General features: G+C 52.8%; 1 protein-coding gene across 1 annotated transcript in view; it reads right to left on the minus strand.

Moving 5' to 3' along the window:
- Positions 1-213: 213 nt before the first annotated feature.
- Tgm2 (transglutaminase 2) overlaps positions 214-23,315 on the minus strand; it is a 30,231-nt gene continuing 7,129 nt past the window's right edge. Inside the window, exons 3-13 of the mRNA XM_059261820.1 lie at positions 22,479-22,721; positions 18,076-18,194; positions 16,280-16,408; positions 15,544-15,721; positions 13,195-13,330; positions 12,490-12,593; positions 10,927-11,169; positions 7,823-8,092; positions 3,582-3,742; positions 2,516-2,652; positions 214-1,781 (exon numbers count right to left, since the gene is read on the minus strand). Of these exons, the coding sequence (XP_059117803.1) occupies positions 1,631-1,781; positions 2,516-2,652; positions 3,582-3,742; positions 7,823-8,092; positions 10,927-11,169; positions 12,490-12,593; positions 13,195-13,330; positions 15,544-15,721; positions 16,280-16,408; positions 18,076-18,194; positions 22,479-22,721 (1,871 nt within the window). The 3' untranslated portion in view covers positions 214-1,630. The remainder of the gene's footprint in view (positions 1,782-2,515; positions 2,653-3,581; positions 3,743-7,822; positions 8,093-10,926; positions 11,170-12,489; positions 12,594-13,194; positions 13,331-15,543; positions 15,722-16,279; positions 16,409-18,075; positions 18,195-22,478; positions 22,722-23,315) is intronic.

Raw genomic sequence — 23,315 nt, forward strand, 5'->3', positions numbered from 1 at the left:
ACAGCATGCAAAACTTAAGAGGTGAATGAGAAGGAAGGACCCTGGGGGACACAGGAAGTTCCTGGCTCTGCTAGTGGGAGGGGTTTGTGGGTAGAGCCTTGAGGGACAGGAAAGTGTAAGGCCAGGTTAAGGCTTGGGCGAGGAAGCAGGGAGTGGGCACAGGTGTGAGTGAACCTCTCCACCCACCTCCCTCAGAAGCTCCCAAAGGATAAGGGCAGACCTTGTTTGAATGTGAAAAATAGACCTTTATTTCAGTGCTCACATGTGTTTCAAAAGCATGCCCACTGCTGCTTGGAACCCGAAGCTTGTACAGACCAACCGAAGTGGAGCTGTGTGGGAATGGGGCAGATATACAGCTCATGGTGCAATTCTCTGTGTAAAGCAAAACGTGTTGAAGGCATCGTTGTGATTCTTCCCAAGCTCTTCTCTGGGATTTCAGGGGGTCCCAGAGCCTCTGACCGCATCACCCAGAGAACCCCTCCACCTCTGAAGTCTTCCAGCTTGAGGGCCCAGCCATGGAGAGGTAGTTGGGGATAGTGACCAATAGGCTCCCACACTTTTTTTCTAGACAAGTGCTGTGCCTGGGGGTGCTTGCCGAGGAAGAAGGGCTGGTGGAGGCATGGCCCTGGTGGGAAGTGACCAGCGTGGACAGTTAAGGTTCCTCCTGTGAAGTCCAGTCTACGCACTGTGCAGGCAGCTTATGGGTAGTCCTGGAACTGCATCTGAGGGACCCGGGCATAGGTGAGAAGAAGCAGGATGGCCTGGTGTTGCTGTCTCCTTTCCAGAGTGCCCTGGGCCTGGGTGGCAGGCTTCAGAAGCATAGGGCCGAGAGACTCTGGAGGTGGACTTGTCAATCATTGCTCTGGTGAAGGAACATCAAGCCCAGAAGAGGAGAGCAAAGTGTGGCCCTCCTTGGAGCTCAGACCTAGGCTCTGACTGCCAGCTCCCTAGCCTCCCCGTCCTTTCCTTACCCCCTCACCCCAACTGTGTCCTTCCAGATTGGTCCCATATGGCTTCGCTGACTCTCTCAGGTCAGGGCTGATGTCACAGATGGAGTACTAGAGCCCAAGCCAGATGGCACAGGTCCTGTTTCCAGGCTCACCCACTGGCCCTGCAAGTGATGGCAGCCTACTGGCACAGCACAGCCTGGGCAGCCTCAGTTTCCCACCCTGCAGTTTCTCATGGACACTGAACAGGCTGGTGGCCTTGTGAGAACTTGAGGTGCCTAGCACACAGTAATTCCCTTTCAGCGGGGAGGCGGGTGGGAGACCGATGGCCAGGGCAGCTGGGTTCCTTCATTGAGCCAGTGGGTTTCCCATCTCTCTGTGCTTGCTCTGAGGTTCTAGAGACAGTGCAAACAACACAGGGCACTGGCAATGGCCCTCTTCTTCCCCTCGTCTGCCAAGGCCAGGGTTCCCACGGTGTTGGCACAGAACACTCCTCACAGCTAAGGGGACAGATGGGGAACTGGACCAGAGGAACAGGATGGACCGGAAGTACAGTTCCTTCCAAAGAGCCCCCAGGGAGCCCTGTCAGCCTGAAGGGGTGAAGTTGCTCATTATCTGGGGATAAAGACCAGGTTGAGTTGAGGGTTGGCAGCAGGTGACGGGGAGCTGGGTGAAGGGGTCTCTTAGGCTGGGCCAATGATGACGTTCCGGTAACCCTTCACAGACTTCAGCTTGTCACACTGGAAGTTAACCACCAGCTTGTGGAGGCCAACTTCGGTCGGGAACAGGTCGATCCGTGCCTTGACCACTTCTCCTGCTGGCACGGGGTCTGAGCTGAAGAAAAAAAGAGGGCGAGGAGTCATGGGGTATCAGTGAAGACACACAAAGACTTAGGCCAGGGCCTCAGCGAAGGAAGACTAATGCCAGTATTAATGGCGGGTCCTGCTGGTGGTCTCTGCAGGGCTTACAGAGTTGGGCCTCCTAGAGTGGTGTGTGTGTGTGTGTGTGTGTGTGCGCGCGCGCGTGTGTACACAAATCTGGGTGTGTATGAGACAGGAAGTATACATGTTCGTGTGTGCCCAAGTATGTGAGCAAGAACGTTGCTTGTAGATGGGCAGCCATATTTGGTGCGTAGATGTGCCCATGTGTGCTGGCAGTAGGTGGTGGGGTAGGGGTAACATGAACATGCACAGTGGCTACCGGCGAGACAAGGCATCGTATGGTTTGCGCATGCACTTGATTTGTTTGTGTTCCTACACGTGCTTGTGTAGGTAGGAACGGATGAGGGCACACACCATGTATCTGAGTTCTGTGAGGACTCTGTGGAGGCAGCACACAGTGACTGATGGGTCTCACTCAGGTCAGGTGTGTGCTAGTGTAGGAATGGCCTGCAGTTAGCACACTGTGAGAGTTGAAAGGGTGCCTGTCAGCACTCTGACTTGGGGTTTGGGAGGGGGATGCAGGTGAGCAGGAGTGAGTGGAGTGGGCTACAGGCTGGGTTAGGTTCAAGGGCCTTGTCTCCTGGCTCCAGCCTTCTCCTCCCCGAGCCCTGGATTCCCAGCACTTACACTTCCACAGACTTCTGCTCCTTGGTCAGGCCAGCCCCCTCCACAGTGAAAATGCAGTCATACAGGGGCTCAGAGAGCGGGTTCCTCAGGGACACCTCAGCCACCAGTTTGCGGTTCTGCTTGGGCTCCCCCAGGACCTGGAAGGGGAGCAGAAGAAGGTTAGGGCAGGGAGCCAGGCTGAATGCCTACAGAATTTGTCCCAATGTTTGCTAAATGAAGCTGCTCCCAGTTCTGACACGCCCAGAACAAATCTTGGTGCCTGTTTCCTGTTTGCAAAATGCAGGTGATGGCTATGGCCCAAATCTCTCTCACAGAGCTTTACTGAGGCTCCCCATGACCCTGGGGGTGTATGAAGGGTCTCCTTTGTCCCGGGGTCTGAAGCTGACAGGTCAGGACTGGAGCTTACTGACCCTGCCCTTGTCTACTGTGTGAGATTGGGGAGATTGGGACCCTCTCTGAGCCCTATGAAAGCTGCCAGCTCTTCAGGACAGGTGAGCTAAGGGTGCAGTACTTCGCTGACCCAGGCCCATGACTACAAGGCACTCTAGACCAACTGTGTCTGGGGCTCAGGGGCACCTCAGAAGAGGAGGAAGATGGCCATGATGGCACAGTCGGCTTTCACCAAGTCTCCAAACGTGAAGGGCACGCCCTAGCTGCTTCCTGTGGCCATACAATTCTCACAGCATCCCCAAGTGCCAGCATTGACCTAGTCCCACAGAGGAGTGAACTGGGGCTCAGAAGGGTGAATTAGCATCTTCAGAGTCACCCAGGCACAAGCCTGGGACACCATGCTTGCCATCCTTCCCTGGCCTCAGCAGTATCACCAAGGTGGGTACACTGGTCTTTTAAGGATACCCGGGTCCTAGATCCCGACAATCTCCCGACCCCAAGGCTCTAGGAGCCCTTCCCAGAGGCTTGAGTCCTGCAGTCTCTTTGCTCTGTGACACTCTCCTTCCACGGGGATCCTGAGGCACAGAAAGGCTCAAGGCTGCAGTAGATGTATGTGTGGGTACAGGCTGTCTTCTCCCCAGCCTTGGGCTTTCCTGGGGCCTCATCTGCTCCTTACCCGGATCTTGATTTCAGGATTCTCCAGGTAGAGGTCTCTCTCGGCCAGCAGGTAGCTGTTGGAAGCTGGCTCAACGAGAAGCCCCCGCACCTTGATGAGGTTTGATTCTGTCAGGCACTCACTGTACTTCTCGTAGAGGATGCGAAGGGGGATGCTATTCTCTGTGATGAGGGAGAAGGAGGGCGGAGTGACGTGTGAGTTGTGAGGGCGGGATCCAACCAACTGCAGAGATTACAGACATGCACCACCACACCTGGATAGAAGCCTCACACACACCAAGCAAGCACTCTCTCACTGAGATGCATTCCCAGTTTGCCTCTGTTCCTTCTAGCTGATGACCCAGCGAGTCTCCACCTTCTAGGACCTATTAATACTCTGTGGGCAGTATGGGTGCTTAGGAGGCTAAGAAGGATTTCCTGAATGGGGCAGGGAGGCAGCTGGCTGCTGCGGGGAGGAGGACAGCCGCTGACCACCAAGCACCACGCCTCTCCCAGTGCCTCCCATGTCACCTTCTTGACAACCCAAGCGTGGCTGTACTTACAGGCAAGGAAACCAAGGCTTGGCAAGTAAAATGTATTGTCATACATCACCACACAGCTGAACACGCCACCCAGGCATCTGAATCAGAACCCTAGCATCACCTGTCCTCTGAGGGTGAACTCACTCCCCACTGGGCCCACAGCCTTGACCCATTTTACAGATGAAAACACGCCTCTGCCAGGAAGCACTCCCCAACAGGCTGTGTGAGCCCAGGGAGATGACCACCCTGTCTGTTCCCTCCTTTCTGGGTCAGTCAGCATATGAAGGGCAGAGCTCTGACTGAGATGATTGCAGAGCAACGGCTCACAGCTGAGGGGCTGAGGGTGGGCTTGATCTCATGGAGGCCTGAGGATAGCAGGGGTCGGTAGGATGCAGGAACGTTTGGAGAAAGGAGCCCAGGGATGTCGCTGGGCTTCCTGGCACCCAGCCAACCATCCTGGTCCTGCAGGGAGCAGCTAGCACTCTGACAGCAGAGGTGTCCCCTCCCCTTGCTACACCAGCATTTACATATCCTGACTGGAATGATTTTCACACACCAGTATGGGCCTCATAGTTTGCATGGTATTTTTCTATAGCCTGCTTTATATTTTTAACCTTATCATTGTTATTACCATCATCATCATCACCACCACCATCATCACAACCACCATCACCATCATCACCATCGTCACCACCAACACCACCACCACCAACACCATCAGCCATATCACCATCATCATCACCATCATCACCACCATCATCATCATCACCATCATCATCACCATCATCACCATCACCACCATCATCACCACCACCATCACCACCATCATCACCACCACCATCATCATCACCACCATCAGCTGCATCACCACCACCACCACCAACAACAACAACAACTGAATCACCACAACCACCACCATCACTACCACAACCTTTTGCTAAGAGAAGATTTTCATCATTATTTAGAACAAACTAACAGCACAATAATTATAAATACAAGCCAACAAAGTCTTGCTTGCTGCACTCTGGCAGGACATTCATGTCACAGGGGCCAGGGCTAATGGATAATGAGGGGACGACTCGCAAGGGCTGAGGAGCCAAAGGCAAATTAGCACTGCTCAGCTCCCACAGGGACTGCTGCTCAGGTCAGCTGAAGGATTGACAAGGCTGAGGGGCAGTGGCCTGCTCATTGTTGGCCCAAGCAGCAGGTGGCCCAGGCTTTAGAACACTAGGCAGCCAGCGGGTGGCCTTCCCCGGCTGCATTATCCCCAAAGGGACCTACTCTGGCCTGATGACATGATGGGGAGCAAAGACCTGTGCCCATGAGGACAAAACCCTGGAATGAACAGCCCCACCCTGGGGGCAAAACAGAAAGAGGAAACACTGGACACTAGGAGGATGTGGCCGTAACTGTTGATGGCCAGCTAGGCCAGGGCAGGTCCTGGACAGCCGATGTTCACAGATCAGTAACCAGACCTTGTCCTTGAGCCAAATGCTGGCTGGGAGGAGAACCTGAATGTGGTCAGCCTCGGTCCTCCCTTGGACATTATGCCCTGTTCTAGAAGGTCCCCTGGGGATGGTCACTGAACCCTGACTGCTTTCCTGACCTACTGGTGGCTGAGGGAGGAGAGAGAGAGAGAGAGCAGGGTGGAGGAAGGGGAGAGCAGTTGGGCTGCAGCCAGGCTCGAACAACTGGACTCCATTCAGCTGTCCTGGGCCTGGCTTCCTGTCCATTAGCACATGGAAGTCCCCAGATCGTATCATCAAAGATCAGTAAGTGTCAGCAACGCTGCCAAAGAGGCAGAACAGTCAGCCTCAGGTGCTCCCTGGATTTGGAGGCCCCAACAGGCTGTGTTGGACTAGCTGTGCCTTCCAGCCAGAGCCCAGCACACAGAGCCCCTGACCTGTTCTGCCTGTTCCCTTCATGGATTCCTGGCAGGCAGGACACCCTCGGCTGAACTGCGGGCCTGGCTGGAGCTCCTGCAGCACAATGCAGGCGATCTGATGCTATCTGTGGGGCAGAGGTGACTCCACAGCTGGGAGTAAGGTGCCTGGAATTTAGGACTTGGCCTAGGTTCATCACTGCCTCCCTCAGGGTAGCTCATAAAAGGCTCAAGTGAGTGGTATCGGCTGGAGGGCCTTAAAAGATGGACTGGCCTTTGTCCAAATGGGGGCCTGTGGTCTGCATGGGAAAGAGAAATGTCCAGGGCAACAGCAGCAGGTGGTGTCAACTAGAATACGGGTATCCAGGCTACCTCACGCAGCCATGGCGACAAGGCCCCTGCCCCTCACTCCTGGGATCCAAACCTAGTGGTGTCACGTGTGTTCTTCCCATGCCATCAAGGTGGCAGAGAGACCCTGAGCAGATACTGCCTCGTGTCACAACAGTGGTAAGCTGGGTCTCACACTGAAGCAGAAGCATGGCACCAGGTCCTGGCCACAGTGACTTCACATCAGTTCTGAGTCCCCAAAGTTGTCCATCAGGTGAGTGTGCCGGCATGGTCACTTTGCCAGTGCATTGTGCCACTGTGAAGGCGGCAGAGGCAAATGCCACATGAGTCCAGCTGGCTTCAGACTGCATCTTTCAACAGTTCAGTACTGGGACCCCAGGCTGGGGCTAAGGGGATTTTCCAGGCCCGGGAGAGAAGAGTCAAGAGCTGGCCCCAGACACAGGCCTGTGTGCCCAGGAGAGCTAGGCTATGACAGTGCTGGGTGAAGGGCCCGGAGTACTCTGTCTGCATGCAGGAGTGGGAGCAGGGAGAGAAACAGCTTGGGCTGCCCCTTCTCTAGGCAGGTCATGGTAGTTCTCCATTACTAGTGCTGATAATACAATGGTACATGAAATCCACACTGGCCCGTGATGGCTGGGCTGTGGAGCTGGACTGTGTCCTGGCGCTGTGCTAGTTCAATGTGTGACCTTGGGGCCCAGAACAATTTTAGGAGAATACCAGGAAGGGACTTAGCTGTGACAGAGGAGCACAGGATCTGGGAAGGCCAGCAGGGTCGTGGGAAGATGCCATGAAACAAGACAGGCTCAAATCCCTGACTTGACTACTCTGTGCCTCTGTCTCCTCATCTAGAAAATGGGTGCAATGTGGGAATCTACACCACCCCCATACACATACTTTTTTTTTTTTTGAGGCAAGGTCTCACTATGTAGCCCAGGCTGGCCTCAGACGCTCAATCTTCCTGCCTCAGCCTCCAGAGAAGGGGGATTACAGGTGTGTTCCATCATGCTGGCTCCCACTTCTCTTTGAGCTATAAGAATTAAGCATGGTGGGAGGCTGGGGAGACCACTCAGTCAATAAAGTGCTTGCCTTGTGAGCATGAGAACCTGAGTTCCATCCCTGGAATGAACACAAGTGGAAAACAACAACAATAAAAACAAAAACAAACAAAAAACAAAAAAACAGGCTTGTAATCAAAATGGTGGGAAGAGGGGACAAGCAGATCTCTGGGACTAGCTGGCCAGTGAAAGAGCCTGTCATACAAAAAAAAAAAAAAAAAAAAAAAAAAAGGTGGATGGTACCTGAGGGATGATACCTATGGTGCCTTCTGGTCTACACACACACACACACACACACACACACACACACACACACACACACACTTAAACACCATGGTACCAAGCATGGGGCTTGGCCCTGGTGATGCCAGGCAAGGGTCTGGGAGGTGAGATGCGCGGGTGAAGTACTGGATGCTCTGGGCAGGCACAGCCTTACCAGAGAAGGGATCCAGGGTCAGGCTGAGGTTCTCAGCGCCACACTCGGGCCCCAGCACACCGTTGTAGCTGACCGTGCGGGCGCAGAGCAGGAGGCGACAATCGCGGCTCTCAGAGGTGTCATTGCCGATGTGGGCGAACACGTCAAAGTCACTGCCCATGCTCATGCTCTCGCCCACGCGGATCCGCATGGCCACCCCCGTCTCCTCCTTCTCGGCCAGTTTGTTCAGGTGGTTGGCCCTGGTGAAGGCTTCCCTCTCCTCAGGCGACCCTGTACAATAGGGAAGAGGACTCTGATCTTACCTGCGACAAGGATCCATGGGAGAGGGTTGGGATGGGGCAAGCTGGCTTCTCAGAGTCCTGGTGACTCCGAGCAGCCCCATCCTTGGCCCCCTGGCTCGTAAGCCTCCCTTTTTCATTGTTTTGACGCTCAGTAAAACTGGAGAGCACAGCTGCTGAGTAGGAGACCCATGGACTCAGGAGGAAAACTGATAATGTCCGGGTTGTGTGTTATGTTGTTAAGGGGGTGTGTCAGGGCAGGGTCTTTGGCTATACACAGACCAGTGTTAAAGTGTGTCCATGCCAGGAGAGCTTGCAACCAGAGAGGCCATGAAGAGCATTGCTGGAAACCAGATAGTAACAGGTTCAATCCCACCCAGAGGGCAGCATTTTTCTCTCACCAATGGAGAATCAGTAAGGAAAAGGCTTTGCAAGGTTGACTAGGCGCATCCACCATTCCACTCAGTATGATAGAGGTTTCCCAAGTCTCACTGTGTGCCAGCCTCCATGACACTTACAGAGGTGACCGAAATATTGCAATCCTTGCCTTGGCCTGGCCCCCACTGAGTCTAAGGCTGCTTGAGGATTAGTACTATCTGGACATGCTCTAACTGGAAAGGAGAAGACAAGAAAAGATGCTTTCTCTGGCCTTCAAAAAGTTCAGGGCTTGCCGGGCGGTGGTGACGCACGCCTTTAATCCCAGCACTAGGGAGGCAGAGCCAGGCGGATCTCTGTGAGTTCGAGGCCAGCCTGGGCTACCAAGTGAATTCCAGGAAAGGCGCAAAGCTACACAGAGAAACCCTGTCTCAAAAAAACCAAAAAAAAAAAAAAAAAGTTCAGGGCTGATGGGCTGACAGAAAAGCAGATGTGGGGCTGACGGGATAGCTCAGCGACCAAGAGTACCTGCTACTCTTACAAAGAACCATGGTTTGGTTCCCAGAACTTGCAAAGTGCCAGCACCCACACAGTGGCTCAAACCGTTGGTAACTCCAGTTTCGTGGAATCTGACCCCCTCTTCTGGCCTCCATGGGCACCAGACATGTATATGGTGCACATACATATATATGCACACAACCATACATATAAATAAATCTTTTAAAAATGAAAAACAGATTTGCACCTAATAACACTGGGAAGAAAAAGGAAGGGCACATGGGAGAGAGGTGGGTGGGATGCAGAGGAAGAAATGGTTGTTTCCACTGGAGACTTCAGCATTAGGAGGAGGACGGAAGGGCGGTCAGGTGGAGTGGTCCCCGTACAAACACATCATTGTATCCCTGCTCCATGTACACCAGCCATCGTCACAGCTCTGAATGTGGCACAGAGATTAAAAAAAAAAATGTAACCTTGACTCTTGAGCTGCTGGGGTGGGGGTAAACACATAAATGGAAAACAACCGAGGAAGGAGAGGTAGGAAAAGCGTTCTCGGGGGAGGTGTTGTTAAGGCTGGATCCTGAGGGGAGTATAGGAAGGGGTTCAGCTGTGAAGAGTAAGATGCAGCTCCTCCTCCTAGCACAGAAGTGTGGAGAAGGGGTCTGTGTATAGCTAAAGACCCTGCCCTGACACACCCCCTTAACAACATAACACACAACACGGACATTATCAGTTTTCCTCCTGAGATCCATGTCTCTCCTACTCAGCAGCTGTGCTCTCCAGTTTTATTGAGAGTCAAGTCAATGAAAAGGTGAGGCTTACAAACCAGGGGGACAAGAATGGGGGCATGGGTCAGTCCGTGCCTGCTGTGGAGCCACTTCAGATCCCTAGCACCATGTAAGAGCCAGGCATGGTAGCATATGTCAGTAACCCCAGTGCTGGGGAGCTAGAGAGAGGAGGCCCCCCATTGTTCGCTAGCCAGCCAGTTTAGCCAACTGGTGAGCTCTGGGTTCAGTGAGAGACTGACTCAAATAATAAGGTGAGGCTGGAGAGATGCTCAGAGGTTAAGAGCACTTCCTGTTCTGCCAGGGGACCTTAGTTCAGTTCCCAGCACCCACATCAGTGAACCTACAACTGTCTATAACTCCAGATGTAGAGGGCTTCAGCACTCTCTTCTGGACTCCCTGGGGACACACACACAAAATTCACATGAATAAAAAATAAAATACCTATTTTTAAAAAATGGAGAGCAAGAGGAGGAGACTAACATCATCTCTGGCCTCCAAATGCATACACATATGTACATGTGCATATACATATGTCCACATGGATGCATGCATACACCACATTCTATCTCTCTTTCTTTCTCCATACAAAATTCTTTTTTTTTTTTTTTTTTTTTAAGATAAAGGACCTCAGGGTTGGAGAGATGGCTCAGTGGTTAAGAGCACTGACTATTCTTCAAGGGGACCTGGGTTCAATTCCCAGCACCCACATGGCAGCTCACAACTGTCCGTAACTCCAGTTCCAGGGGAGCCGGGAGTCTCATGAAGACATACATGTAGGCAAAACACCAATACATATGAAATAAAAATAAAAAATCATTTATAAAAAAAAAAAGATAAAGGACCTCACCGTGTTAGTCTTGAACTCATGATTCTCCTGTCTTAGCTTCCCAAGCAGTTGAGATTACAGGCATGTAACTCTATGTCCAGCTCAGACAAAATCTTTTTGTTGAATGATTTTTCTAAACAAATCACCCTTTAATACTATACTTGAATGTCTACACTTGTTCTTGAGGTGTTTCTTAAGACAGACTATGACACGTGGGTCACTGACATACATAGGTTGCCAAAAATGTAACACACATATACACACAAGGCTGACAGGCTAGTAAAACCAGCTGCTTATCGGCAAGACTAGGTTAAAGGCCCTGAGGATGTGGGCTTCTACCTTCTGGGTACTTGTAGGTGTGGGTGATGTCCTCCCGCTCGTCTCGGCCCACGCTCTTAGTGCTGATCTTCTGCCCCACGATCAAGGAGTGGTTGATGGATTTGTGCAAAGACCCATCTTCCTGACGGATCCAGTCCACCACGTCAGCATTGACCTCGGCGAACACAAAGGATGCATCGTACTTGGTGCTCAGGTCACCCTCCTTGATGGCCCGCACCGAGACTGGGCCACAGCAGTATGTCCCTGTTTGGGATAAGAGGGAGCGATGGGCAGAGCTACACAGAGGGTGACACCAGACCTCTCTATGACTGTCCCATGTGGAGCAGAAGCTCTAGGGATCAGAGAACTCTTTGACCAGGGAAGCCATTCCCAGAAGGCACCCGGGATAAGGATTCAGGATGCAGACTCCAGAACTAGATGCTGGCATTCACTCTGTTAGCGGTGTGACTTTGGGCGAGTCAGCCACTTCTCCAAGCTGCATTTTGCTCTGGAGTTTTATCTGCACCCGCCTAATGATGGTCCATGCACCATAGAGGTCAAGTTCTCTGTATAAAGCTCCACAGTCTTTGATAAGTCAAACAGAAATGTACCCCAGGGCATCTTAAGAACATCAGGAGGCCAGGCCTCGCTCCCACCACCTGGGCACGTTGAGTGGAAATCAACACCCGCGAGAGCTTGGCCTCAGCGATGCTGAACGTGAGATCTGGGTTTACGAAGGTAAAATTGCCTGACACTGTCCACACCTACAGTGTTAGGGGCTGGAGATGGGTGGGAATATTCTGGCATGTCCTGAGATGGGACATTGTCACAGCAAATGAAACTGAAATCACAGGAATGTCACCCTGGGATACGGACAAGGCTACAAAGAAGCAGCCTAACACTGACACGCTTCACCAGCTCTATAGATAGCCCTTGCCCAGCTTCCAGCAGAGCCTAAGGGTCCAGTGACTTTAGAAGCAGAAAAAACGACATCTTTAAGTTACTGAGCTTTGGCAGCTTGTCCTCCAATGACAAAATCAAGTGACAAAGCACAGGGGCACTTACAACTGCCACCAATAAGAACCAGAGACATTCTTCATCACCTTGTAGCTGTCCCAGATAGCAGGAGCTGTCACACACCGCCCCGGCACTGGAACTTGCTCCATGTTACTATGCCATAAAGGGTTTTTTCCTAGAACTTTCTAGAACTTTGAGACTCTTCGTATCCCTTGGATTCTGTGTATTTAAAAAATATTCTGAGGGGATGTCCATGTGCTTTGTCAAGACCTTGCCTTGGTGCTGGCTGGCTGTCTTTCTCACACATGTACAGGTATCACATCTGGAATTGCTGGAAGCAATTGACGATGCTATTTCAGGAGAGGGTGAAGATGTTTCCTTTCCTTTGTGCTTGTTCACACTTTCCTCCTGGACAAGGAGTGCTCCTTATTTCTAAATGGTAAAGAGGCACACTACGAACCCAGGAGAGGACTGCCACGCCACTGCTGGCCTCGGGTTGGTCTCTCAGCCCCACCACACTGCTGCTCCCCCATCCCAGCTCCCCTAGGGAACGCTGCCCCTCCTCACCTTCACTCTTCTCCTGCGGTGTGGGGTCAATGGCCTGCCACCCCTCGTAGCCTGGTTCTAGGTCCGGTCTGGTCATCCAGGACTCCACCCAGCAGTGGAAGTTCCTAGTTGGGGACAGAGGCAGAAGACAGCGTTCCTGTCACTTCCTACAGACCCTCACCATGGCCTGTGGGAGACCAGAAGCCCTGAACCCACCTCTCTAGGCTCCCCTGGATCTGTCTCAATAGCAAGCTCCTCAGTGGGGACTCCTTGTCCTCTGATCTTCCACAATCTCTGGAGCCCTTTCAGTACCTCCAGGTCTCACTGGCTAACCTCTCCTTCCTTGACTCTAGCTCCTTTCCTTCCCTTCATCCCTGCCTGGTCCAGGCCCCTCTCCACCCCCTGAACACCCCAGCCCCAGCTCCCTGATCCAGCCCTGGCCTATGGGGATGGCTCAGTCCTCCCCCGCTCTGAAGCTGAGAGTAGTCCTGGAAGCCAGCCAGGATCCCAACTTACATTCCCACCCACCACCCGCACCCCCCAGTCCTTCCTGCCATCCCTTCCAGGGCTGCCTGTGGTGGGCTTCCTGCCTCTCAGCCTCCACCCAGTTTTCTCCAGCCCAGTTCCCTTGCCCATTCCTGCTCAGCAACTGAAGTCCAGTTCAACTACGGCCTATCCCAGGAAGCTTTGTGGGGTCCCCTCCCGGCCTCCCCACAGGCCCCTCACCAGATCATCTCGCTCTTGCTGCTCTCCAGCTCCCCGAACTCATTACGGAAGTACTCGATGAGCAGGTTGCTGTTCTGGTCGTGGGCTGAGTTGTAGTTGGTCACCACTCTGGTAGGGATGCCAAGGCACCGCAGCACTGGAGGTTGGGCGTTGGGGAGATGAAGAAGGGTCCACATTGCTGTTCAGGCCCTGGGCAAAGCTGCCCCGCCCGGGGCCTCCACAGACCCATCTGCACCCCAGGGGACGATGGGCCCACTGACCAGACCGTGAGGTTCTGCACCAAGTATTCTTGCCCGGCAGTGATGCCCACCTGGCTGGTCACCCCATGCCCACTATGTTCCTCTCTCATTGCTCTAAAATACAAATAAAATCTTCAGTGGCTCCCCACAGCACTGGACATCAAAGCCAGATCCCTGCTGTGGCCCTGATCATCTCCTTGCACAATTCACTCCAGCCACACTGACCTCTGGTACCCCTCTAGCCTGGAAGCCCTGGGAGCAAAGGGCAGATGATGGGGGAGGTCAGAACTGGCCAGGAACAGCAGGGGGTGGAGCAAGGTGCTAAGTGCTCTGGGTAGGGCTAAGCTCATCTCTGCAGGCTCTATACAAAGGGGAGGGCAAGAATCATGAATGCCCCTCCCCACTTTAATTTTTTTTTTTTTTTTTACAGGAGACACTGTCTCCTGTAACCTTGGTTGGCCTAGCTATGAAGTCAAGGATGACCTTGAACTGTTGAACTTTGAATTTCTGTTCTTCATCCTCCTGCCTCCATCTCCTGTGTTCTGAGATTGCAGGCATTCACTATTAACACCCATTTATGTGGTGGTGGGTTTCGAACCGGGGCCTCGTATATGCTGGGTAAGCACTCTACCAACTGAGCTACAGCCCCAACTCTTTTGTTTCTTTGCGAGGGCCTTGGCCCACTAGGCAAGCAGGGTAAACCTGAGACACACTCAGCCCTTACTATAAAAGGGAAAGATTCCCGGGGTGGGAACATAAATGTCTAAAAGACAAAGCCAGACAAAAGCTCACAGTGAGCGCCAGCCATGAGACTTGTGTTTTACTTTTCGTTTTGATTGACTTTGAATCTTTGAAGGGGGAGGGGGAGAGTGGCCTGTGCCCTTTGCCCTACATTGGCCTGAGAAAGAGCTTCCCAGATGTCTCTGGCTTCTGGCCCGGAGACACAGAGGTGTTTGGAGGGGGAGGGAACGGCAGTGACCTGCTACCTCTTGCCTGATTCCTGCAGCCTCAGCTGAAGCTGATGTGAACCCTAGGCCTTGTTCCATATGCAGTGTGCCTCTGGGTCACCTGTTTGCTGTCATGGAGTCAGCACCCTTCCTGTCCTCAGGACAGTGTCCTGAGGGACCTCATCACCACAGTCTAAGGATTTGGGGCTTCCCCAGAGCCACACATACCTGGTTCAGGGCTAGACTGTGCCCTGAGCCAACTGTGTGACCTTGGGCAAGTCACTTCCTCTCTGAGCTTCCAGTTCCCCGTGGGGAAGAGGAGCTTATAATAGCAGCTTGCTAGGATGTGGTGATTCAGAGAAGGCGTGGGTGTGACGGTCTCTTCCGCCTCGTGCCCAGAGCAGCACCGGGAGGTACTATGGGACAGCCAGTGTGTCACATGTCCTCCAAGACAAACGTCAGTGTGGTTGGTGCTGCTGAGGGCCGGGCACTGATAAAATGCCCAGGGAGCCACCAAGATGACCTGGGATCCTTGATGGCCTGGGACCCCAACCCAAGCCATTCTTGGCTTGAGACTATGCTGCGTGGCACTGTCCCAGGCCTTGGGACTCCCTGTGATCAGTTTATCACTGTTGCCTCTACTTCTCAGGTGGGAAAACTGAGGCTTGGGGACACTGATTCTCTGGCCCAAGTCCATCTAGAGACTGGAAAGTTAGGCTAAGCATTGCTCCCTGGGTCTCTGAGCTGTGGACTTGACTGAGGGTCTCCATGTCTCTTAACATACCAGCCTGGAAGGTGGCCACAGCCAGAGACAAAGGCATCTAGGTGGGAGTCTGGGGTATGGGATCTCCAGGAGACTTCAGGAGGGCCCTTGGAGGGAAGGTGTCTTGGGCCCTAGAGAAAAGGGTCAGGGTATGGAATCCATGGGAAGAGGAGAGACAGGAAAGGGATGGAGAGATGCCATATTCTCCAGGCAACACAGTGTCTTCTTATATTTTTGGTTGTGAGACTAGCCTTTCATGGCTGAGCCATCTCACGGTATGGTAATTCAGCCCTCCACACGGTATCTTAACAGCAGAAACAGTACTGAAACCAGGTCTCCCTGAGTCCCCACGGGCTACTGGAGGCTGAGACTGGTCCTAGGCTACCCAGCCGCAGCTTACCTGTGCAGGCCACAGCGGCAAACACCCAGCACTGGCCGTACTTCACTTGCTGGCAGCCATGCTCCTTCCAGCGCCGCAGGATGTCCACGCTGCCAATCCAGGCCATGGGGCTGACACCATCCCCGTAATTGTTGTCCCATCGGCCCAGAAGTACACCCTGGTCATCATTGCAGTTGACCTGCAATCAACAGAGCATCATGGGAGGCAAAGCCTGGGCCCAGGTGGAGGGTAGGTCGGGAGGAGCAGGAACACAGCAAGGGATCAAAGTCCGGCCACCCTAGGATGGAGGATTGCAGATGCAGTGTGGCCACGGTGCAACAGACGGGATGACAGGGGAACTGGGGGTGCAGCCAAGGGCTCAGGAGACAGAGAGGAAGGCCTAGCAAAGCCTTGGCCAGGAATTTGACCCTGTGCTCAGCCGCTCACACACCCTGTCCCCCCAGCACGTACATCTTGATGTATGCCTATGTACTCATTCCTCATGTTTCTATTAGTGTCTGTCTCCTCTCACCCACCCAGGAGAATAGAGTATTATGGGATTTGGGACACAGTTTAGACCCAGCTCTACCCTAGTGCCCAGGACATTAGTGGCTGTTGGTCAATATTTGCTGGGTGAATGGCTGAATGAATTGCATTGGGAACCTTGTTTGTGTAAAGTTTTCTAAATTTCTTTTGCTGAGACTTCTCTCTGCCCCAAGTCCTCATCTTCACCAACACAGAGGCCCCCCACACTCACCATGCCGCTCACCACTCGGCCCACATAGATAGGACTGCTGCGGCGTGAGCAGTCCCGGGCACGGTCCTTCAGGAACTTGGGGTTCACATCCAAGAGCATCAGGCAGGTGTCCAGGATCCCATCTTCAAACTGTGTCCAAGCAAACAGTTGAACAGGAAGCTGGGATGCCAGCCCCTCCAGGAAGCTATCCTACACCCCCACAGCTGCGGAACCCACCCTCCATCTCACTAGTAGATGGGAGTCCAACTGGTTCTAGGCATCCCCAGGATGCCAACTGTTAAGACCGAGGAGGGAACAGTGTGACATCTGGGGGACATGGGTGTGAAGAGGGGTCAGGGTATGCCCAACTGGCACCTCAAGGATTCTCCTCCCTGCCTTTGCTCCTTCATCTTGTGCTGTTCTGGATCAAGTCTTGTTCCATGATACAGAACAGCCCTCTAGGGCTTGCTGTGTCTCCTGCTGCCATCAGCCTGATGCTCAGAGAGATTGACAACCAGGACTTTCCCCATCTCACCTCTTGTGGGTTCCTTTACCCACCACGTCCTTCTCAGACAGGACGTAAGTTTTCCCATCTCTGAGTTCTCCCCGTGGAGCTAGCCTCTTGTATGGCAAACTCTTACTTGCTCTTCAAATTCCTGCTCAAACGCTTCCTACTTCTAGAAGCCCTCCCAGACCACCATGGACAATGAGGCTTCGTCCCTGTTAAGTTTCTGCAAAGAAGAACCTTGAAGAGCAGGGACGTGACCCTGTTTCTCAGAAGAGAATGCAAAGCCCTGGGAGCCGAGACTGATTTGTGGGTGAGGTTTATGTGTCATGGAGATGCGGCTTACTCCCACAGCCAGGCTGCCTGTGCTGGGTAGGGATCTTTGTTGCTATGATCCATCGGGAGGAAGCTGTGGTCAGCGTGACCCTGAGGCATATGGGAGGGCTTCCCTCCCTCCACCCAAGGAGGGTCTGAACATCAGACTCTGATCCAGAGGCTGCAAGATGAGCTCCACCCTAGGAGACCCTCAATGCACCAGCGGCCGGGTGCCACGGTTCTGCTTTCTAAGTTTTCTTGACAGAATCAAGGGGTTTTCTGGGAGGCTGGGTAATGAAGGAAATGAGACCTGGGGTTTGCAGAACCAGCCCTGGCTGGGAACCGGAAACAACAGGCCAGTCGTCTGAGTCCAGCCTGCACAGCCTTGCCGTGACTGGTCTCGATTTGTAAGGAGCCGTGACCTGATAATGGTTATTACTTTCAGCCCCTTTTGCGGTAGGCTTGTTTGTTACTGAGCAGTGACTGACACAAACACATGTCCTCTGGACAGCAACATCAGCACCCCTGGGAATGCCTTGAGAAGATACACTCCAGCCCTACCCAGATCTGCCTATCAAAAGCTAGGAGTGTGGCTTGGCCACTTGCGCTTTTAGGTATCTCTAAGAGACTCTCATTAGGAATTATTGTCCCAACAAAATCCTCACCCACTTCCTGACACAGGAAGCACACACTGAATATCTGACAAGTGTCATCCTGTGTCAAGGGGCCTTCACTGCCCCCTCTTCTGAGAACCCCAGCTGGCTTCACTGCTCCAGAGACTCTCCTCATCCTTTCCTGATCCTGAGCCCAGGGGTGCTGACTCTGCTGTGTGATCTTAGGCAAGCCTTAGACCTCTCTGGGCCTGCAGCTACATGGGCACCCTGCATTTCCAACAGGATTGAGTGGGTGACTCTGTAATTCCCTCCCATCTTGAAATCTCAGGCTCCCCAGACACAGGCTGGCCTGTGGTCGCTGTGAGGGACAGCCACTGTCCTACCTGTCCAAAGTTCCAAGGCACACTCTTGATGAACTTGGCGGAGCCCTGGTAGATGAAGCCCTGCTGGGTAAGGACGTATTCCCGTCGCTCCTCCTCTGAGTCTAGGTACACATCGTCCGCTGTGGACAGAAACAAGGGGTCTCCGCTTGAGCTGGCAAGTCAGGAGCCCTGTAACAGGGCAGCGAAGAGCTTCCTAGTCCATGCCTCTCTCAATTAGAGAAACTAATCATTTAGAGACAAGGCTGCCTGCCATACATCCACTTCCCAGCATGCCCAGAGCCACAATGAAAGCAGAATATACATGATTCCATTTATTCTCCCTATGTTAAAGACGGGAGGGAAAATTGAGACTTAGAAATGCTTCTAAGTTGAGGAAGCTAACATCCAAATAAGTGATGGGGAGGCTGGACTAAGAAGTCCTTGACCCTGATGCTCTTTTTGTTGTTGTTGTTGTTTGGTTTTTCCAGACAGGGTTTCTCTGTGCAGCTGTGGCTGTCCTAGAAGTCGCTCTGTAGACCAGGCTGGCCTTGAACTCACATCCACCTGCCTCTGCCTCCCGAGTGCTGGGATTAAAGGTGTGCACCACAATTGCCCTGGTCTGATGCTCGTTTTCAGTGTGACCTGGGCCTCTGAGCCCATCTCAGAACCTCTTGGTGTTGCCTAAAAGTGAAAGGTGTGGCAGATGTGGGGTGCTGGGAACTGAATCCTAATCCAGCCTAGGAAGGTGCAGGACTCCTTGGGGAGAAGGTACCAGAGCCAGAAAGACACCAAGAGAGAGCCACCACAGTCTCAGGGAGGCAGAGCTTGGCCAGCTTTGGGGTCAGGGATGCTCCTTGAGACATGCCTGAGGAGGCTGGAAGATGCCTGCATAAGCCGAGGACACATGTCAAAGCTTTGGCCCAGGGAAGGTGTGGGTTACAGGGTTCCCTGTGACTATCGAAGAGGAAACAGGGCCAACGCGCCTGAGACTTAGTGGCCAGGCTGGCTTTATGATGTCTACTTCATAGACAGGGAAACTGAGGCTGGGAGGAGAAACCCAGGGCCTCCAGCCTGGGTGTCTATTTTCTATGAATTCCTCCTCTTCATCACAAAGAAAATTCAATTATGCTTGATGTCTTAATATCACACAATGAAACAGTTCACTTAAAAGAACAGCCGGGCGGCGGTGGGGCACACATTTAATCCCAGTACTCCGGAGGCAGAGACAGGCAGATCTCTGTGAGTTCAAGGCCAGCTACAGAGTGAGATCCAGGACAGGCATCAAAACCACACAGAGAAACTCTGCCTCCAAAAAAACAAAACAAAACAACAACCATTTTTAAAGGCAGGGTCTCATGGATCCCAGGCTGACTTCAAACTCCCTATGTAGCTAAAGGTGACCGCGTATTTCTGATCCTCCTGTCTCTATCTCTTGAGTGCTGGGATTACAAGTGTGTGTTACCTTGCCTAGTTTTTGTGGTGTTAAGTATTAAACCTAGGGCTTCATGTATGTTAGGCCAATACCTTACCAGCTGAGGTGCAACCCCAGCACCCCCCCCCCCACCCTGCTTTAAAGAAATTACACTATCTTCATGGTGTCTAAAAGAATGGCAAACTCCTGTCCCTGCTGAACCTGCTGGCGAAAGGGTTCTAGGGGCTACATTGAGGTAAGGGCAGACCACCAGAGAGACCTGTGTAGTGCCCAGCACCTCTGTATTGCAGGGAGGAAGGTGAGTGTGATGGGCACCCTGGGCACACTGCCCTCTGGCTCCAGAGCTGGGGCAGGGGGATCAGCTTTACATTACTGAGCTCTGTGCAGAGTGAAGCAGGAGAGTAAAAGAGAAAGTAAAATTCAGGGTTGCCACATGGAGTGTGGTTAGCACATGTGGTATTAGGATCGTGGCTCTGATTTCTGGGAAAGTTGAATGCACTGGGGACATGAAGCCATACGCATGCTGGCATTATCCTGTAGCCTTAGATACAGGCCGGGGGCACCCATTTCCAGGCAGAACCAGCCCTTTCCCATCCATCCTCGAAATTCCCCCCCTCCATAGCTGTCCCCACCCGAGTCCAACTTCCTGCCTCCCCCAAGCCCTGCTGTGTGGGTAACCTTAGTCATTCATTGTACTGCTTGGCGGGGACCCACTCCAACCCCCAGGGCAGGGTGAGGTGGAGCCAGAGGAAGGGGGACATCCCCAGGAGCTGCCCTCTCCCTACCCTGAACTCTAAAACCCTGTGGGCTGGCAAGGGTTCTTCCTCCACCCAAACAAACTGTAGTTTGTCTCAGCAAAGCAACCTCTGCTCCAAAAAAAATCACTGCACTGTGTGCTCTGCGAGACACCCCACAGGCCGCTGGGGATGACCTCAGGGCCATTAACAGGGCACTGGGCAGATGCAGTTCCTATTGGCAAGGTCCAAGGCATTTGGACTCTTGGAAAGACTGGGCAGCTGTGTTCAGAGCACTGAGCACAGATCTGAAGACGACTGCAGGAGAATCCAGATTTTAGCCGACTGGACCCTGGTCTTCAAGCATGCTAAGCAGCACTCAACCACTGAGCTACGTCCCCAGCCTTCTCTTTCCATTTTGAGACAGGGTCTCATCTAGTTGCCCAGTCTGGCCTTGAACTCACAATCCTCCTGCCTCAGCCTTCAAGTATGAGAATTATAGGCCTGCAACACCAGGCCTGTTTGATAGAGGCCATCTTGGAAATAGCAATCTCTCCAGGTGCATATGGACAGAGTTAAAATTAACCTAAGTCAGCAGACAACAGAGTCCCCAGGGTGGTAATGTCCATGTAGTGTGTGTGTGTGTGTGTGTGTGTGTGTGTGTGTGTGAGAGAGAGAGAGAGAGAGAGAGAGCGCATATGTGTGCATGTTGAGTGTGTGTGTGTGTGTGTGGGGTGTGTGGGGGTGTGTGTGTGTGCATGTGTGAGTGTGTGGGGGTGGGTGGGTGTATGGGTGTTTCACTGGTATATATGTATGTGCAACACCAAGGAAGTCAGAAGAGAGCATCAGATCTCCTGGAACCAGAGTTACAGATGGTTGTTATCCACTGTGTGGGTGCTGGGATTCAAACCCGGATCCTCTGGACAAGCAGCCAGTGTTTTTAATCACTTAGTCATCTCTCCAGCCCCACAAAATGCGAGGGTGTGGGGGGGGTAATTTTTAACTGGGTGTGGAAGCAGGAGGATCATAAGTTCAAGGTCATCCTCAGCTACACGGTGAGGCGGAGGCTAAACTGAATTGCATGAGACCCTGTCTCAAAATAAAAAATAAATACATCAATAAAATAAAAAATAAAAAGGCTGTTCTGGCCTCTGTTAGAATTAGAAAAGCCAAAGTAGGCACAACAGAAGAATTTTAAAAGCCTCCCTATCAAGTATGTCATAAAATTTCCCAAAATAGAGAAGAAAAGAAAACATGTAACGGTCCAGAGAAAGGGGTTGCCTAATAGCAGAGAGGTCAGGCACATGGGCTAGCCTTGAAGGCCACTGAATTCCCAGGCTGGACGGCCTCACTGTGTGAGCAAGAAGGAAACAACTGAGTTGGGGAAACTGAGGCTGGGGAGGTGCACCCCAGCCCGGCCTCCTCCTGATACTCAAGCTGACCTGGGCTTTCCCAGCTCTCCTCTCTCACTTCCTCCTTTGCCACGGTCCCCTAGCTGACTGAAGGAGCTTCCAGGAGGCGCTTCACTTCTCTGAGTATCCATTTCCTGTCCGAGCAGCGAGGACACTGGCGTCTCCCCCAGCAGCTGTGAGAGGAGGTAGTTAGACCCCTGCTGTGCCTTGTTCATCCTCATGCCAACCTGGATGAGTTTAAACCAGGGCCTCGTGAACACTGGCCATAAGCTGGGTACCTCTCCCCTAATGGGGACTCGTGGACCACACACCACCTTGTGCCCCCAAGGTTCTTGCATTGTGATTTAATCCCAAGGTGATGATGTTAGGAGGAGGGCCTGATGAATGGACTCCTGTCTCTAACAGAGGACTGGGTTACTTACCTCGAGGTTGGAGGTGACTATAGAAGAGCTTAGCCCTCCCTCCCTCCCTCCCTCTGTCACCACGTCATGCTTTTCATCATATTGAGTCACAATAAGAAGGCCCTCATTGGATGTGACCCACAGTCTTGATCTTGTGCCTCTCAATCCCCAGAATTGTCAGCCATGTTTATAGCCAGTCTATGGGATTCTGTGATGGCAGCCAAATGGATTCAGACACCTGATTCCTAGTGCTGTAGGAACTCACAGGCTCCAGACCCGGATTAAATCCTTTGGTACCGAATGAGTCACCTGGCTTCCTGTCTACAAACTGAAATGCCAAAAGAATCCTTATTTTGAGGCTGGACAGGAGCTGGCCCATGGCCCCACACGCTTCCTCTATTGGTTCCTGCCACTCCCCAGCCCCCGTAGATAGAAAATGGCTCACCTGGGCACCAGGCATTGAAGAGCAGGATGAAGTGGCCCAGCACAAAGCTGGAGCCTTGGTAGCCAGTAGAAGCCTCCAGGCTGAGGCGGTACTGGCCGACAGGAGCATTGGCTGGGGTGCAGAGCTGCAGGGCGAGGACATTGTCCTGTTGGTCCAGCACTGAGGCTGTCCAGGATCCCTCCTCTACATCATCAGACAGTGGGAAGCGGACCTTGGTCCCTGTTTCTTCACTGGGAACTGGGCCTGCAGAGGGGAGATGGCAGAGCTGTGAATGAGGCTGGCTGGCAGGACACTGTCCAGGCTCCCAGGCCTGGGGTCAAGACCTAGTTCCACCTCCAACCACTGGAGGCACTCTGCCGAGAGGCTCCACACCTCCCTAAACCTGTCTTCTCATTGGTGAAGTAGATGTTGCAAGCCCACTTGGAAAGTCATAGATAGGCTCATAGTGAGTCTACAGTCAGAGAGAGTTCCCAGAAAGAGGACAGTACAGCCTGGGATTGTTGCGGTCATCCACCTCGGATCTGAGGTGATGTCAGACAGGCTCAGCTTGCTTGTCCATGACTCTGGCAGGAATGAAGGCAGACATTGCCAAGGACCCACACAGTTCTGAGTCCCTCTCCTGCACACCACTGTTCCTCTCCCAAGATAGCTGCACACTCCTGAGACAGAGACAGAACCTGAACATTTGAGATCACGGCTACGGGTTGGTCTGGGGGGGCATTGGCCTACTGGGGACCCTCTGGCTATGGGTTCAAATCCCATGGGCAGCACGAGGGCCACCACTTCCCTACAGCCCTGTGCATCTTACACATGGCTATGACTTCATTTCCAAAGATT

This window comes from Peromyscus eremicus, chromosome 4 (genome assembly GCF_949786415.1).
Source record: "Peromyscus eremicus chromosome 4, PerEre_H2_v1, whole genome shotgun sequence".
NCBI classification, from domain to species: Eukaryota; Metazoa; Chordata; class Mammalia; order Rodentia; family Cricetidae; genus Peromyscus; species Peromyscus eremicus.